The 17970-nt window shown below is 42.8% G+C and overlaps 2 protein-coding genes across 6 annotated transcripts in view; both read right to left on the bottom strand.

Moving 5' to 3' along the window:
* The window catches only part of myo15b (myosin XVB), a 51809-nt gene extending 44251 nt beyond the window's left edge, over nt 1-7558 (bottom strand). Inside the window, exons 1-8 of the mRNA XM_037755799.1 lie at nt 5087-7558; nt 4812-4988; nt 2920-2984; nt 2531-2594; nt 1194-1303; nt 937-1011; nt 285-378; nt 52-155 (exon numbers count right to left, since the gene is read on the bottom strand). Of these exons, the coding sequence (XP_037611727.1) occupies nt 52-155; nt 285-378; nt 937-1011; nt 1194-1303; nt 2531-2594; nt 2920-2984; nt 4812-4988; nt 5087-7558 (3161 nt within the window). The remainder of the gene's footprint in view (nt 1-51; nt 156-284; nt 379-936; nt 1012-1193; nt 1304-2530; nt 2595-2919; nt 2985-4811; nt 4989-5086) is intronic.
* A 2978-nt stretch (nt 7559-10536) lies between these two features.
* The window catches only part of llgl2 (LLGL scribble cell polarity complex component 2), a 38414-nt gene continuing 30980 nt past the window's right edge, over nt 10537-17970 (bottom strand). For 2 of the 5 annotated variants that reach the window (XM_037755102.1, XM_037755101.1), the window contains exons 19-27: nt 17808-17924; nt 17541-17707; nt 17042-17306; nt 15931-16078; nt 15801-15829; nt 15533-15580; nt 13905-13947; nt 12967-13028; nt 10537-12808 (exon numbers count right to left, since the gene is read on the bottom strand). In XM_037755102.1, the coding sequence (XP_037611030.1) occupies nt 12989-13028; nt 13905-13947; nt 15533-15580; nt 15801-15829; nt 15931-16078; nt 17042-17306; nt 17541-17707; nt 17808-17924 (857 nt within the window). In that variant the 3' untranslated portion in view covers nt 10537-12808; nt 12967-12988. The remainder of the gene's footprint in view (nt 12809-12966; nt 13029-13904; nt 13948-15532; nt 15581-15800; nt 15830-15930; nt 16079-17041; nt 17307-17540; nt 17708-17807; nt 17925-17970) is intronic. The other 3 variants (XM_037755104.1, XM_037755103.1, XM_037755105.1) reach the window with 3 other exon arrangements.

The following is a 17970-nucleotide window of genomic DNA, read 5'->3' on the forward strand; positions in this document are numbered from 1 at the left end:
GGAACATATGGTGAAACATCAAAAGATATTTCTAACATCAGGCGGACTCACTGGAGAATGTGGATGTGGAGGTACTTGCCGAAGCGGCTGGAGTTGTTGTTGAGGATGGTCTTGGCATTGCCGAAACTCTCCAGGATGGGAAAGACCTCCATGGGCTGAAAGAGAAAGAAAGTGAATCAAAGTCAAAAAGGGTATGCATGACTGAAATACCAACGCTTTGCAGTGTTGCTAACTGATAAAACTTTACATTAAGGAAGGCGTTTTTGTTTTCCAAAGTGAATTACCTGTCGCAGGTTGTTGTTCCTGCCCTGATACATGGAGCTGAGGTAGTGGACTAACAGCTTGGTAGCTTCAGTCTTCCCTGAACCACTCTGGCCACTACACAAGAAATAAAAATGACCTGAAATATGACACAGCTTAAAAATTGAGATGACATGCAACAAGCTCCCAATTGTCTCAAACCAGAGCCAGTAATGCTGCGGCTCATGGTTGGCACCTTAACACCGAGTCCAAACCAAGTGCATCCAATTACATGGCTTTTTATTTATACCAGTGTAGCATGGAATTTTACTGCCAGCGTCGTGATTACGTCACGGTGTTAGCTAGAGGCAAAACAAATGGAAAGACTGGATGCAAACACGAAGCATCTCAGAGTAGCGGACCAAAGTTGCACATCTAAAATGTCATCTTGCTGTGTTGTTGGGTGCCAATATCGATATTCCATACATTTGAGATGACAAACTGTTATTCGAGACTCTAGCGAGCTACAATAAATGCTCTGAATTTGGAATTTAGCACCTGGAAGGACTAAAGATGCAAATCTTTAGTCCTTCAAGAGCAAGGTCTTTTGTTTAAAACCTGAGACCGGAAAGATAAATTTGACAAAATTGCATTGAAATAGACTACACATTATGATATTGGTGTTCTTGTCAGCACCTTATAATGATGCACTGCTCCTGTGTGGAGGCCTGAGACTGACTGAAAGCGGCGTCGGCTATGGCATACACATGGCTGAAGCAGAGAACAACAGAAAGTCAAACATTAGTAATGAAAAACAAATGGAAAAACGTAAGGTGGACAGATGTCCTGAAGGGACTGAAACCTTTGGTGAGACAACATGCTGCCAGTTGTAATTAAAAGTACAATAAAAGAAAGCAGAATAATGCACAGCTGTGTGAGAATTGTTTGCTCACGGTGAGTTTCTGTGCTGTTCTTTGCCCTGGTATTTCTGTCTCAGCTCCTCTGTGTAGATGTTAAGGGGCTTGAAGGGGTTAATGGACAGCAGCATGTTTCCAATGTAAGTCTGGAAATAAAGAAAATGACACGGGCATTCAGAGACACATTGAAAAAACAATCTCATTTAGCAAAGATAACACTTATTGATAGGTGTCTGCAATACTGATAGCTGTTGAGTTGTGGTAGTGCACTATTATTCACCTGTGATTTGATTCTTTATTGTTGTTTTTTTATCTACCAAGATTTATCCCCCTTACTAGTTTTTCTGGAGCTTTCAACCAAATCTCATGGTCATGCTACAAAGTTTTTACTCATTTTATTCTGTCTAATTTTAACATAGATGTAATCTGTAACCAAAACCTCTTTTTACATAAAATTACAGTTGCAGCATGGAAGCATTTCATCGAAATGATAGAACATTTTAGCTGCTTTTAAACGCTTTAAAGGGTAACTTCAGGATTCTTTTTTTTTACCTTTTTAACCCTATTTTCCCATGTTTTTGTGTCAAGTGACTAATGGGGATAACAATTTCTGAAATTGGTCCAGTATTGAGGGAGAACGGTGTAGACGGCAGCTGCTCGCGGGCTGCAATGTAATCCCTTTGGGGCAAGCTGGTACCGTCATTTACGTCCACTAAAAGTGTTTGGTTTTGCCACGACAGGCTCTGGTTTGTTATTATAAGTGTCTGACAACATTATGGAAAGAGTTGCTCAAGGCAAAGTCTTGTTCTGAAATCTCGCGTACAGTACAGAAAGTGTAGCTTAGTGTTATCTAAAAGATTTTTAATGTCGAAGCTGAATATTTAGATGATTTCGACAATGTGGATGATGTCTATGAATTCGATGCCCGCCCGTATTTATTTGAGCCAGAGTATACAGAAATTCTGATTTCACAACCAGACTTCTCCTTGAGCGGGACTTCGACACAATAACAAACAGACCGGATTAAGTGAAAGGTAAGAAAAAGGTTTTAATTCTCTGGAGGGTCCTTTCCATAATTTTGTCAGACAATTATAATAAGAATGTGAGCCTGTCAGTGACAAAATCAAGCACTTTTAGTGAAGGTAACGTTACATTGACGTTACATTGACGTTACATTGACGTTACATTGACGCTGCTCACTTGCTCTCACAGCTCGTTTAGCGGCTGCTGGTTACAGCGTTCTCCCTCAGTACTGGACCAATTTCAGAAATTGTTGTACCCATTAGTCACTTAGAAACAAAAACGTGTTCCAGGTTGAAAAATACCAAAGTTACCCATTAACATCAGAGTGTGAGGTCAGCAATGAAACTTACATAAATACAGTCACGGTGAAACCTCTTCTTCAGATTCAGAAGCACAGAGCTCTCGCACACCTCTCTAAGAACAGGAGGCAAACAGTTTGAAAAAGAGCATATTTATACTGTACTGTAAGTACTGTGTGTGTGTGTGTGTGTGTGTCTGTATTACTTACGTTGTGGGGACATAAATCTGTTTACACAATCACAGTGTGGGGACTTGCCTTGCCTTTTGGACAACATGCAAGTCCCCATAATTACGTATAAATTAAGGTTAGGGTAAGGGTTAGGATTAAGCAAGTAGCGGTTATGGTTAGGGTAAGGTTAAGCCTCCAGGAAATAAATGTAAGTCAATGTAATGTCCTCTAAAGTGATGGAAACACAACATGTATGTGTGTGAAACTCACTCCAGCTGGGACAGATCCTCCACCTCATCCACCTCTATAGTTCTTCTGCAGCCAGGCATCACCACCTGTAAAAAGCAGAGACATGAGCAGCTCCAGTATGAGGACATTTAAGTCAACATTAAAGCCCTGCCACCCTCCATTTGAAGCATCCCTTCAGTCAGGACCATGAACTCCAGACGACTTTGCCCTTACCTTCTCTCCACAGCCATCTTCTACTCTGGCTAACATTGATTTAAATGAGTTTTTTCAAAAAAGTTAACGAGCCTTCGCCAGAGCCCTTTATGGTTTAAGATGTGCTTTGTTTCTGCACTTCCCTGCTGCTTAATGGTCCACTCCACCGGTAACCTTTCCACAGCAGGTAACCAATCCACTTGCAGCGGCGGAGCGGTGTGATAGATGATATACTGCAATCTCATAGCGGCGTGCTGCGCTGCGTTGTATGCTCTATTGTATGTGCACAGACAAGGAAATAAATAAACCAGCAGTAAGTCTTTTATGGCCTATTGTCTTGTGTGCACACCGGCTAGAAGTGATGAAGTAGAACTGATATGCTTGACATTCCAGCCCTTAGACATTAAACAGCAATAGTTAAACTTTTCTGAATTGGAGGTAATGTTTAATTGTCTCTTTGGTTTATAGGAAAATGCTACATTTAAAGCTGGGCATACACTGTAAGATTTTTTAAATAAGAGGCGCCGGTATACAGTATATGGACTCGCAGGTGGCGAGGAAGACATGGACAGTAGGGCTTGTCCATTTTGCAAAGAGAATTGGAGGTAAGCTAGCTACGTTATACTATATCTATTGCAGGCTATGTTGTTATCTTGATAGTTACGCTCTGATTACTGTAAGAAAAGTAGAAAAAAGGCACAGATGTCGGGGAATTGGCTCGTGGCTCTGCTTCAAATGTGTGAGGGCCTGTTGACGTCTGACCAAAATTTCTGACGTCAGAAATTCATGCAGGCAAAAAATGTCAACTCTGAAAAAATTAAGATTTCCAAGAAGGTCCCCAGAGGATGAAGCACAGCTTTGCAGCTTATCATCATCACCATTCATACTCCCAAGAGTATAAACTACAGTTTGTAGAAGTGAACGCAATCAGATGAACAGATTTGATGAAGGCAGTGCGAACTGAGGCAGAGACAAGACAAGATGTCTGCTTGATTCGAAAATGCTTCAACTCAAGCCAAAGAATTGAATAATGGAATAATCATAGAAATACAACAGGAGTAGAATGGACATTGAACCGTTTTTCTGTGGTCATTTGACTAATATAAAAGAAATTGGTGATTGTTGTCGTCTCATTTATTCCAGCTCTATATGCTCCGTAACGTGACTACTCCACTGCTCGTTTGAGTTGTTACTGCAAAACCTCACCTCAGTGAGTCTCTCCGACTTGCCGTAAGACGGTTTAATTTACAGTATACGGAAGTAAGCCCGCTGCAACGGTCACAATGGCAACGGTACACATAAAAATGGCCGCCGCTCTCACCATCCTGTGACGTTGATTTGAATGGGAATATCCGTTCTACTCCTATTCTAATTCTATGGGATTAATCCAATGCTTTATGCCTCCAATTCTTTAAAGTTGAGAGCTAAAAGGAAAGGGATATGGAGGAAAATAACAGAAAGAAATTCCCAGTAGGTTAGCTCAGTCATGAGTTTGAGCAATGTGTATATTGCTAACCAGCTCCAGATTATGTCTGTACAGTCAATGGTGAATAATAATGAACTGCACAATCAATCCAGTGGCAGTAAAGCGTGGCTTAATTTGCTTTGTGTTTAATCTGAATGTGCCTAAACAATAGCTAAATCAGTCAGTATGATTTGTCTTCTATCCTCTATAGGCCTTGGGCGCTAACAGGACTTTTTCCATAATGCAGTATCAATACCTGTGTGCTGACCAGTCGACTCTCCAGCATCTCCTGGGTGGGGTCCTCTGATTCCCAGGGGCCCCTGCCATTGTGGGCCGGAACGGTCTTGGCCTGGTCCTCATCATCATAGACTGTCCACTTGGTTAGCTTCTCCACTGTCTGGTGGGGCAACAGGTTCTCAGCACGCAGCCAGTCCTGATCCCGCACACAGCAAAGACAGATGATTGATGAGTGCAGTTTCGTACTCTACAACCAAAGATTCAAGAGTCTACAACCAAAAATGTAACACATACCTGAGGGTCTCCACTCATCCGTGGGTTACCAGCCCAGTGCACCTCTGGTTGGGCGATCGTATATATACCCCCCTCACCCATCAGCTGGGCCACTTCCCTGTCTGCCTCTTCTTCATACAGGGACCGGACACCCGACATCACAGCACTCGCCTCCCCATTTGGAAAAGGCTGAGTGGTGGACCTGGGTATCCCAGCAGCCTCTCTCTCTGGATCTGGTCCCTTGGTCCGATTCAGCCCACCACTTATTGTTCCCCCTGATAAGGACAGCTTGGTCAGGTTGATCTGGGAGGGGACAAGTTTCCCTCTTGCAGCCTGTAGCACACTGACTCCATCTTGGTTGTTTAGGGCAGCTCTCCTGTTTCTATCCTCAGTGTTGGATGTTCCCTCCGGTGTACCACTGGACCCAGGGCTCCTCTCTGCCACATCTGCACCTGACCCCACTGGCAAGGACTTCTTGATGGACTTCAAGAGACTGAGATCTGGCTTGACAGGGAGCACGAGCCTGGCACCTGGTTTAGGGGGTTTTGGCTGCGATGTAGTGGGTTCTCCTGGTGGTCCAGTGGTACTTGCTGGAGTAGAAGGTCCAGGAACTGCCTGGGGCACCTCGGCTGTCTTTGCTTTGCCCAGTTTGTTCATCCTGGGGAATACCACAGCGTATTTGGCCTCTACCTCTTTCTCCCCAGCTGGGACCGCTTCCTCCCCTCCCTCCCCCGCCTTTCCCTGCAGGCTGGCATCCTCTTTATCTGTTTTGTCCGCAGAGGAGCTCCTATTTTTCTTACCGGTCAGGCTGGTTTTACTGGCAACTCTCATGGCCATCCTATGTTTGAAGATATTGCCCTTAGCTTTTCTGGGGCCTTGATTCTGTTTTATCCTCCGAAGGGAGAGCCAGTTGGAGACCCCGATGGCTTTAGTCCAAGCAGAAAGCTTCTTCCTCATGTTTAACCCTCGTGGCATGCTTTTCTGAATCCAACCAGACACTCGGCGAAGAGTGGTCACACCTTTTCTTCTCGCTATCAAACGTTCCTTGGGTTTGCTCGAACCCCCGTCAACACCCTCACTCTCTTGTGTTTCCTCGTCAGGCTTCGCTACCACTGTATTTCCTTTGTGCCGGAGAGATGCCAACTTGACCTTCCCCAGGAGTAAGCCCCGGGGAGGCCCTTTGACGACACTTCCAGCGGCGTCCGGTTGCTCCTCAGGCTCCAGAATGGCTTTGAGGTCTTTACCTTTGGCTTTGAGAAGCATAATCCGGTTTTGGCCTTTGATGGCTTTGGTCAATGTTGGTTCAGCCTCCTCCTTTTCCTCATCTGGATCAGCTTCTATAGGAGCATCTTTCTCATTGATACTTTTTGTTTTGTTCACTAACTGGGTCTTGCCTTTTGCGGTGTCAACCTTTTCGACGGACAGACCTTTTGGTGGTTGAATCTCCTCTGTTGCAGAACTGGGTTTGTCCTCTTTCTGTGCTTTTCTTTTGTTCTTTTTTTCTTCCTTGGCTTTTTGTTTGGCTTCCTTTTCTAACCTCTGCTTCTCTGCTTTGGCTCTCTGTTTCTCGGCCTTCTCCGCTTGCTTATCTGCCTTTGTTTTCTTAAACATCTTGTTCTTCGATCCTTGCGCAGGCTTCGAGGCGTGCGGAGTCTGTCTGCGTCGTCTGCGGGCTTTATCGTCTGTCGGCTTTTCAGACTTGTCCTCCTGGTTTATCTCTTCGTCTTCACCCACATCACTGACGACCCCCTCAGACACTTCAACTTCCTTCTCGTTTCCCTCTTCTTCTTCACTGGATGTGACTGCTTCACTTCTGGATTTGGCTTCCTCTGAAAGCTCTTTGTCCGATTCCTCGTTTGCCGTCTGCTCTGTATCTCTTTGAGTATCTGATGCCTCAGCCTCCTCCTCGCTGCTCTCCTCACTCCCATGTGTCTCAGATGGCTCTTCGTTACTTCCCTCCTCCTCCTCTTTCTCATCGTTACTAGTTTCCACTTCCGTCACCTCCGCTGAGCTTCCTGTATCACTCTCTGATTCCTCCTCCTCGCTCTCTGTCACTTTGTCACTTCTCTTGTTGACAGGCTTGGTGGGGATCTTGTTGTTGGTCCTCCCTTGTATGGCTGGGGCTGCTTTTGGTGGAGACTTGGGTTTGGTGGTCTTGTTCATGACCACCTTACTATCTTTGTCCCGTTGAGGTTGTGATCTACGATTTCCAGGTGTTCCGTTTCCTAGTGTGCTCCCCACTTGTTTCTGTGGTTCTGTACTTCTCTTTTTACTTTGATCTACTTTATTCCTTCTATTGCTCTTCACTTCATCTGCCTTTCTGTCCTCCAGAGGTGGGGAATTCCCTCTAGCTTTTTGTTTCCCATTAGGCACTTTGGAGGGAGATGCTTTGGAACCATTCTGTCTCACATTTTTCTGCTGATGTCCTTTTTTAGCTGCCTCAGCCTTCTGCTTCGTGGCATTCGTTCTACCTTGGGACTCGACCGGTGACATGCTGTCAATTCTTCGGAGTTGAAATTACCTAGAGAATTAACAAAGCTGTATGAATTGTCTGCATTTAGTTGAGGTCAAGCATTAGAAAATTTCAATCCATCAACAACATAGACAAGTTACAGCCACTCAATAAAATGAACAATCGCAGGCTGTAAGTTGAGTAACGTGTCTGTCAAACTTAGTGAAACCAGGTCTTTGGCTCAATCCATCAGCATCTATACCAGGTTTCACACCTTAAGTTCCTGATCCTTGTTCTGAGGCTAAAGACACCCAGGTCAGACCTAGTTTAGCCACAAGTTATTGCCACAAGTTATTGAGGGCTGCAATGTATCTCCATCAAGACAAACAATACAACAGTGGCTATGACTTTTTTTCCATGCTGGAAGAAAACTCCTTTTCCTTTTGTAACAGCAAACAACAGCTATTATCTGCAGGTTAAATCTAAACGGCAAGTGAAAGGCTATCTTTAGATCCGCCTAAATGTAGTTGTATAGCCTGTGCGCCCTGGGGGGAAAGCAACGAGAGCTCATTTCAGTGTAATATAGCTTACCAGGCTTCTCAGGTGAAACCCAGGCATGGCTGGGGGGCTGCAAAGTGCTCCGGCTTGTCCTCGAGAGCTGGTGTCAACGATACAAACGTGCAACCATGCTCATGAGGTAGAATTGAAGGGAGGTTACACACCAATATCCCACCCACTAACATTATACAGGAAGGCACAAGGCCAAATATGCAATACACACCCACCAAAAGTTTGCGTGTGGTTCATGCATGCACGCAATGCCCCCGTTGACAAAGGTGAGCTGGCGTGCGCACCCGACGCACGCACACGCAAACACAAACACAAGGTGCCTTCTGAATAATACAGCCGTACCTGGCAGGTCGTACAGCTCTGCTGCCGCTCATAAGGCCAGCTGGTGAATGCTTGGGAGGAAAGGTGAGAGGCGCTGCTTGGAGTGATCAACAATAGGTGCTGACGGATGAGAGAGGGAGAGAACGACAGAGGGTTCATTACCCGGGAGAGGGAGATTCCGTCAGTGTGTGTGCTGGAATTCTGGACAAAGCATCATTTCTAAACTGTCGGTTGCAGACCAGATGTATTTAGAAAGTGACACGTTTTTCATGTATTGGCTCTGTGTTCCAGCAAATAGCATTTAAAAAAATGACTAAATGGTGTAAGTGCTGACTTTCACTTTCCTTTGAGGATTTTCTTTTGTTTTTTATGTATTTTTTTTAGGACTGTCATAGTTAAATCAATAATGCGTTATTGCAAATTTGTTTTAACGCCGCTGATTTCTTCAACGCAATCGATCTTTCAGAGGTTGTAGTGGGCTCAGTTTTAAAGCTAGAGGGAAGAGACTGGTATCATATGAAACTAGAAAAACTAAGGAATCCATTGGTACCAACCATGTCATACTATCTTACGCGAAGGAGGTTAAATAACGCTCCAAACTGTCATGTCTGTGCCTCCCTCTGAATTGTGATATTGTTAACTCGTTTGACTGTGTAACTGGAGTCAGTTAACCTTAGTTTGTGGTAGATATTAACTTGTAAGAGGCCCTAGTTTTGTGGTTTTTGTTGTGGGGATCTGGGGGGGTAGATTTGAGTTTGTCTTAAGTCTATTTAATTGTTAAGGGATCTGCAGGGTTAGGAGGTGTGCTTTTGTTTTCTTTGTCTCACGGTTTCGCGCCACCCAAAGCCCTTATTTTTTTGTTCTTTGAGTACCCGTAAGCACAAGTTGTAACTTTTATTTCCTTTATTTTCAACCACTGCAATAAACAGTTTTTATGTTGCTTTCCTTACCCCTAGACCACCTCTGGGTTGGAACAATAACGCCCTTAACTGGCATGGCCATTTTCAAAGGGGTCCCTTGACCTCTGACCTCCAGATATGTGAATGAAAATGGGTTCTATGGGTACCCACGAGTCTCCCCTTTACAGACATGCCCATTTTATGATAATCACATGCAGTTTGGGGCAAGTCATAGTCAAGTCAGCACACTGACACACTGACAGCTGTTGTTGCCTGTTGGGCTGCAGTTTGCCATGTTATGATTTGAGCATATTTTTTATGCTAAATGCAGTACCTGTGAGGGTTTCTGGAGATTATTTGTCAATGTTTTGTGTTGTGAATTGATTTCCAATAATAAATATATACATACATTTGCAAAAAAGCAGCATATTTGCCCACTCCCATGTTGATTAGAGTATTAAATACTTAACAAATCTGTGCGATTAGTCAGGATTAACTACGGAAAATCTTGTGATTAATCGCGATTAAATATTTTAATCGATGGACAGCCCTAATTAAATATAATGACTTAAGTTTATGCTAAATGAATGGTTCAACCTTTTGGGAATCACTTTTTCACACACACTCTGTCAGAGAATGAGATGAGAAGGCTGATCTCAAACTCATCTGTGTGTGTGAAGTAGAGCCTAGCTGGCGACTCCATAACAACACATTAAACTCATTACCAAAGTCCCAGGTATCCTGGCACCATTTTCTAGCTCATTTAACGTCTTCAGGTTGCAAATGACAATGAGGGTCATCCTCTTAACAGAGCGGCAGGCTGTTAGCCGGCCCGACCTCAGCCAGGTCCTTAGAGAGCTCAGGTTGCAGCGAAGCCACCGTGGCTCGAGGCAATTAGAGGACAAAGCGCCTCATTCTATAATGGATGATCAAAACTCTTGGCTGTGCATGTATGACAACCGATCCCTCTTTTTATCCACTTCACCAGAGATGGCCCGGCCGCTGCAGCTCACAAAGACTAAGATTATAGCTGGGCTTTAACAAGAAAGCAGGAATTGAAAAAAAAGAGCACGGAATATAATCAGACTGAAAATGATGGGGTGGGAATCTAAATGTTTTCAGGTTTCAGTGGAGCATACGGAGACTGAAACAGCATTCAGACACTGTTGAGGATTTCTTTGCGGTACAGCGGAGATGAATGATGTGGAAAATAAAGACATACACATAGATTCTTGGGAAAAAAACATGTAATAATTATCCAAAAGAAAACTGTAGTGTGAAGTTACAGATAAAAAAAAATTAGGGTTCTTAATCAGTTCACTACAAAAATATATTCTAGGCTGATGCTAAATACCCAGCATTCTGAGACACAGTACCAAAATATTTCCTTGTACGATCTAAATAGCAGCCAACCCCAGTTACAACAGGCCCACAGGTACAGACTGAGTCACATACATACTGTATATATTAAAAACATTTCACTACAATAGCTTACAATTACATTCCTAAATTACATTATTCATTTGCTGGCATAAAAAAATGGTTTACATAAAAATAATTAAAAACCAAACCCCATAGAAAGCTGGTTCCCCCCAAAAAAAGTACAGCACTGTGAGCTCCGCAGTAGTGGAGAAGTACCTATGGCCGGTTACAAAGTAGAGAGTGGACGGGAGGGGAGAGGGCTGCGTTAGCAGTGTACAGCGGTACAGTATAGTTTGTAATGCTCTGGCTAATTTAGTAAATGACTGAAAAATAAAAACAATTTAACACCAGTGTGGTTCAACATACATAAAACAATTTCTGCATCTTTTTTTCTCTTCTTCTTATTCTGGGGCATCACTGAAAACATTGTCTTTGCCATTACATCTGAATTTTATGGAAGCTCATTTATGCCAACAAAAAATAAATGACGACATGATTGATGACAGGATTCACAAAAATAAAAACATCTGTGCTAGGTCAAAGTGTTGATTTACCAAGGTCAGATTATGAAATAGTTACTTTTGTGGGTCAAAATTAACTGAGTAAGTCAAAACTATGGAATTCTAAATCTAAGTAATGACTTTGGTGGTTAAAGATTATAATACTACCTCAAAATTAAGATATGACTTAGTTGTATTATTAAACAAAGTCTAAATTGTGAGAAAGTCCAGATTTTTTTTGACTTACTAAATATTTTGACTAATAAAAAGTCCTCCATAAGTTATAATTTAACAAAGTATGTCATAATATTGACTTATCACATAGTTTAAATAAATACAAATAAAAACATCCATGCTTACTACCAAAGTAAGATTATGAAATAGTAACTTGTTTTGCGTCACAATTATGAGGTGAAAAATGAATTGGGTGAAAAGAATTGACCCAATTAAAAGAAAATATATATTTAAAAAAAATTGGAGTCAAATTACAGGATACTAGGTAAAGGTTATGACTTTGGAGTCAAAATTATAATAGTAAGTCAAATTTAGTCAAGTAGTAAGTATGAGATTTACTAAATAAAAATATTTAAAAATAATAACATATGTAAAAATTGTATTACGTCAAAATGACAAGATGCTAAGTCAAAACTTTGAGATTCTAAATTTAAATTATGACTTTGGCTGTTTTGTATAAATGATAATACTACCTCAAAATTAATATATTACTTACTTATATTGTGTAAGTCAAAATTGTAAGAAAGTCCAGATTTATTTTTACTATCTAAATATTTTTGACTAAAATTCAACATAGTATCTCATAATAGTGACAGTTTTGATTCACTGTGACTTTTTTCATTTATTATCATTTCTAACTTAATCATCTGTTTTTTTTTCTTGTCCTGGCAGAAATGAGCTTCCATAGAATAAATCGGAGTTTTCTTCAAATTAAAAAAAAAATAAAAATTAGGCACAAATCACATCAAATTTAAGCTCTAAAATATTTTCATCAACATTATGCAAATCATCCCCCCACATTCCTTCCAGCTGTGTGTCCATGTGGGGAGATGAAGGCCAGTGATTGCACAGCAGAGAGCATGGTGATTGGACGATCCGCTTCCGCTGGCGGAGCACATGAGAAGGCTGGCGGTGAGAAAAGGCTTTCAGAGTGAAGTGGGTATGGTTGCTACTTAAGTCAAACAGCTTCAACGAGTGGCATCTTGTGGCAGATTTGCGATGCTGGCGTTGATCTTGATGTGATGAATTCTGGCATTGGTCACATGTCAGGAATGTGCTTCATGTAGCTTTGGGTTAAATGGTTTGTGACCGTGTGGTCTTTAGGCACAGGTGGTGGTGTCGTCTCCTCCTCCGCCCTCCGTGTGCACCGTGAGTGAGTCTTGCACGACTGCCGGGAGCCGTGTGGTGTCTCTCCACCGGGGGGCGTCTGTGAGCTGAGAGTGGGGGGAGGTCAGTCACTGAGGCCAGAGGTCAGGGGTCAGTAGTGGTTGTGTCGGCCGAGCAGGAGGCGAGTGCTGCTACAGGACTGCAGTACGCTTCATACACATCGACAAGTCAGTTCACTCTGAGGAGACACATTACAAAACAGTCAGGTCAGTTTTTTAAAAGGTAAAATGTGCCTCTACCTCAAGGCTGGCCCACGCTAAAAAGATTTTTCAAATCTTAACAGATGTTGAAATCGGGCTTGTGTCTCGTGTAGTGTGTACCCGGCATTAGTCTCACCTCAACTGTCCAGAGAAGTCTTTCAAGCTACAGCACTGTTCACATTATTCTCTAGGAATGACCTGCGGAAAACACACAACAGCTTCCATCAACATGACTTTACCAGCTTTGAGGCCCAGACACACCGAACTGACAGAAAAGAACACTTTTTTTTGCATGCAATATAAATGTGTTATTGTCTCCTATTCTAAAATGGTGTGTTTGAATAGTTCTGCATACTGGGGTCCATAAACAGTCTTGGAATTGCATAAATTGGGTATCACTGTAAAGATGACTCTTGTGGATCCAATGAGCCCAACTGTATTCATGTATGATGATGTTAGTCCCGAAGTGAGACCATTTTTTTTTTTTTAAACTTGACCTCACTGTATAAAATGACCTGTGGTGACCTCTAGTATAATCACAGCCTCATGAAACTTTACAGTCACAAACTAGAGACCTAGAGCATTCAGAGGATGGATGCTTTCTCTAGATAGATTGACAATAAGGGGATTTCTGAGCAATTTCCACAACAGAAGTGCTCGCCATCTAATCGCCAAAACATGCAGTTCTTGCTGAAATCTCCAAATGTCAAAAGTTTTTGATCCCAAATCACAGCATGGCTTTTTCCTATGGTGTTCCTCAAGGTCTTGGTGTCTTAATGTTGTATTTTGAAGGAAATATTGATCATTTTTTATTAATTCTTGAGTAAACAAAATTGTTAAATTTAGCTTCAAATCTGTGTAACAAATGGTATCAACCAAAACATTGCTGCAACAAATTATGAGACATAATAGAGCATGGGAATGGCCATCATATACTTCGATCATAATGTTCTTAACCCTTACACACTTATACAATTTATTTTAATTAATTAATTAATTAATTAGTTAATTAATAAATTACAGATCATTTGCTTTTAGAATTCTCTGATTGAATTAGCAATGGCGGATACTTACGTCTGGTCTCCTTCTAGTGACTTCTGGATCTCTTGAAGTACTTCTGCAAGACAATAAAACACGACAGTAACTAATCAGTGTTCTCAATGCAACACTCCACACTTCATACGGGACCTGTAGCGGGCAGTTCAGTCACATTAGGATACAGCTCGCTAGGATCAAAGGGAAGTTATGCAAATCATGCGTCGGGATGAGGTTTTGGTAAACGCTTCAGGTTCCCAACCTGTTGATGTAGGTGTGTCTTGATGACAATGGGAGCAGAAAGCTGACATACCAGTTAGGAGAGGCAGCACATGGTACTGTTACAGCTCAAGTTAGACTTTAAAAGGGATAGTTTGCGTGTTTTGGAAGTGGTGTTGTATGAGGTACTAGTGTATTACCTACAGTAGATGACAGTCCCCCAGTTTAGAGGAGCAGAGAGGGAGCAAAGCAATGTACTGCCGTGGACGAGGGCAGCAGCAAAACTTATTTTAGAAACCTAAAAAAAAATCAGTTTAAAAGCCGTTTCTCACCAGTGCAGTGCGGGATTGCAGAAAAAACGTGTGCTAATTTTCCGCACTATGCACACCGGGTCCGCTGTGAATTATCTGTTCCATTTTCACAATAAGTTTCCTTCTAAATAGTGTCGTTTCCACTACACGTAAACAAAAACCTATCCAGACAGAGAATGTCTAAGGGGCTAACGTTAACTACACAATACATAAACAAAATCAGACCCCAAATGTGATGCTAGCTGTTGTGGCAAGCCCCGTTCCGTGACCAATAACATGAGCAAGTGCATATCAGATACATTACCATCTTCATTGTATCCCAGCTGCTGTGTAATCTCAAGCCATACATTGTCCTTTATTTGGTTGTTGAGATAGTAGTGTTTGTCGTACATTAATGGGTGTTGAGAAGGGGACGGCCCATTGTTATTCCCCAAACACCAACAGTCAGAAAAATGTCCTATTGGACTGAAAAAAGCCCAAATATAGCAGACGGAAATCCTCTGAAATCGAAGTCCATATATAGTCTGTGTTTCCAACGGGGAACTGAAGCCGTTATCTAGGGTCTCGCCAAAGCCACCAGACTCCATTGATGGAAACAGGAAATATACCACGCAGAACACGGGAGTTGCTGATCTATCGCTGCCTCGATCGGTTTAGTTTGTTTGTGTTATTGTGAGACTTTGGTTTTTAAAGGGGTTAGTTTGGATTCACCAAAGTCTTGACACAAACTAACCAATCGAGGCAGTGGTAGACCAGTGTGGTGGCCTTCAGGGAGCATAGATGGAAATAACGGCTTCAGTTGTCCATCGGAAAATGGCTGTCTCACGGTAAGATAAATCGGGGAAAATATTCTAAATATAGCGTACACTGATATTGATTTTTTTAGGTGAGTAAAATATGTTTTGCTGCTGCGTCCGTCCACAGCAGAACATTGCTTTGCTCCCTTGCTGGTACTCCTGTCTGTTTCTCCAAACTGGGGGCGTGCCGACCGCCATCTACTGTAGGAAATACACTGACTATGGATAAGTACCTCATACAACCCCACTTCAAAACACCTTCACTATGCCTTTAAGGGTTCAAGTACAGTAACAGAGAGGGTTTCCTACTACTTCATAGTTCTGTCTCTCGAGTACTCACTCTCGTCATTCAGCAAAGCATGCTCCATAACACGTCTAGCTGCACTTTCTGGAACACAGGCAGCAGGCAGAGGACACGTCAGTACAGTCAGCCACAAACAAGGTGTGTGGGTAAAAAAAAAACAGGACAGACAGCACAAGCACAGAGTTTAACAACATCAAACACTACAAGTGGATATGTAGTGTTCTGTCAGCCAGTGGCACATGCATGATTAATAAGTATGATGCTGGGCTTTTAGCATTTAGACGTCTCTGACAAGACATTTTACCTGCATCCTCACTGTTCTGTCTGGTGTTTCTAGAAGAAGGACAAAGACAAACAAAAAGTCATGGATACTGAAAGAAATTGTGAGTTTCAATCAGAGTAGAATATGTAAAAAACAAAGAGGGTTTTTATACCTATAAGATGAAGCTCCATCAGGCTGTGGCCTGCGTTGGGTGGAGGAGCCTGAACGAAGAGGAAGCTCCACCAGACAGCGAGGCTCCACCACGCAGCGGGTGGACAGAGAGAACCGTTCAAACTCAGATGGAGAGATCAGGTAGAAGCCTGAAGGAAGACAAACAGCACACAGAGGGTTTCAAAACACGACCATCATTTGGCAAAACAGCTGCAAAGAGACTCACAACAACTATGAGAAGGGGAAAAACAACCACAAAAAGACACAAAGCAACTACAAAAAGACTCAAACTGACAACAAAGAGACACAAAGCAACTACAGAGATACTCAAAATGACTACAAAAAGGGGCAAAAGAACCATAGACAAAAAAAAAACAAGAGACATTAAATGTCTACGAAGAGACCAAAACAACTACAAAGAGATGCAAAACATCTGCAAAAAGACAAAGAGACTCACAACAACTATGAGAAGGGGCAAAACAACCACAAAGCAACTACAAAGAGACAAAAAGAAACTACAGAGACGCAAAACTAACAGTGTCACTGCAGCCGGGGACTCAATGTGTGTGTCAACTACACTTAGTTTGACGGCAATTCTACAGATGACTGAATAGTTGTGACATCACGACCTTACGGAAGTCCTGATGGCTCTTTTTAAAAGGCACAGTTTCTGAATACAGGTTATGTGCATTTCTCTGTGGATTGAGCATTTTGATACTTTCACAGTATTTATATAGCACCTTGACCTGCTTTATAATCAAAAACTCACTTTCTACAATATGGGACCTTTAACTCACATATAAGTTACATATATGAGTTTATGATATCTTTATTATATAGTATGAGCATAGAGTTATTGTGGCTAGTCAGTCCAGAGGAACAGATATGTCTGCCAGTTGTCTGGCACAGGTGGACAACACACACACACACACACACACACACACTTGATGGCCAGTTTATCACTGTGAAACTGGAGGCCTGTGTCTGTATTCTTGTACTTAAATCTTTGTGAGTAAATGCTAGGGTTAGGCCTGTAGTTGCGATGGTAAAGGCTGAGGGTCCTCACAAGTATAGAAGTACAGACGTGTGTGTGTGTGTAGCCATGTCTTTACCTTGGCCGTGCTTTGTGAAGACACAGGAAGCGATGCCGCTGACGTCCTCTCGGCGCACACAGGGGTAATGAACCTGCATCTTGACTGCCGGCAGCGACACCACATGGACGTCGCCCTGGTTGGTCAGGACCACCAGGCCGCTCTCGCCGTAGTCCTCCGACCGACTGCTGCCGAACCAGGCCACGCCTACCCGCCGTACTCTGGAGCCGTCCATGGCCGTCAGCTTCAGCTTCATCTTAGCGCTCACCTTCGGCAGGGTGAAAACCTGAACGCACAAGAACACGGTCAGATGAGGAACGATGTTCTCCAGACCGACAGCTGTCAGTGTGTCAGTGTGCTGACTTGACTATGACTTGCCCCAAAACTGCATGTGATTATCATAAAGTGGTATACCGCTATCACTATATAAGTTCTATATACCAATCTCCTTGTGTCATGTCAGTTACCTGTGTGCTGGAGTGTGTACAGTAGGTGTTTGTGGAGTGTGTGTGATGCTGACCTTAAACTGTTCCTCAGATATGACCACGAGGTGGTGCGAGCCGTGCATGTCTGGTGAGCGAGCCAGGTCGTGGGCCACCTCGAGGGGCTCGGGGAGAGGAGCCCCGTGACCGTCCAGCACCACTATACCAACAATGGGAGCCCGGTGCATGAGCTGGATCTCCTTGGCTGGAATAAAAAAAGGAGGAAAAGAACGTTTACAACAAGAGGACAGAGATGAGAAAGCAGTCCACAAACTCCCCAAACATCAACAACTCCCGTTTCTCACCCGGCTGTGCGGTGACTGGTTCGTCTGCTCTGTGCTCTACGGGAGGGAGGCGGAGCATGTATGCAAACACGCAGCCGCCATTGGTCCCTGCCCATAGGGAGGGTGTGTTATGTGAACCTACAAGAAAATGAAGGAGACGTTTGAAAAACCTAAGGTACAGTAC

This window comes from Sebastes umbrosus, chromosome 20 (genome assembly GCF_015220745.1).
Source record: "Sebastes umbrosus isolate fSebUmb1 chromosome 20, fSebUmb1.pri, whole genome shotgun sequence".
Classification (NCBI taxonomy): domain Eukaryota; kingdom Metazoa; phylum Chordata; class Actinopteri; order Perciformes; family Sebastidae; genus Sebastes; species Sebastes umbrosus.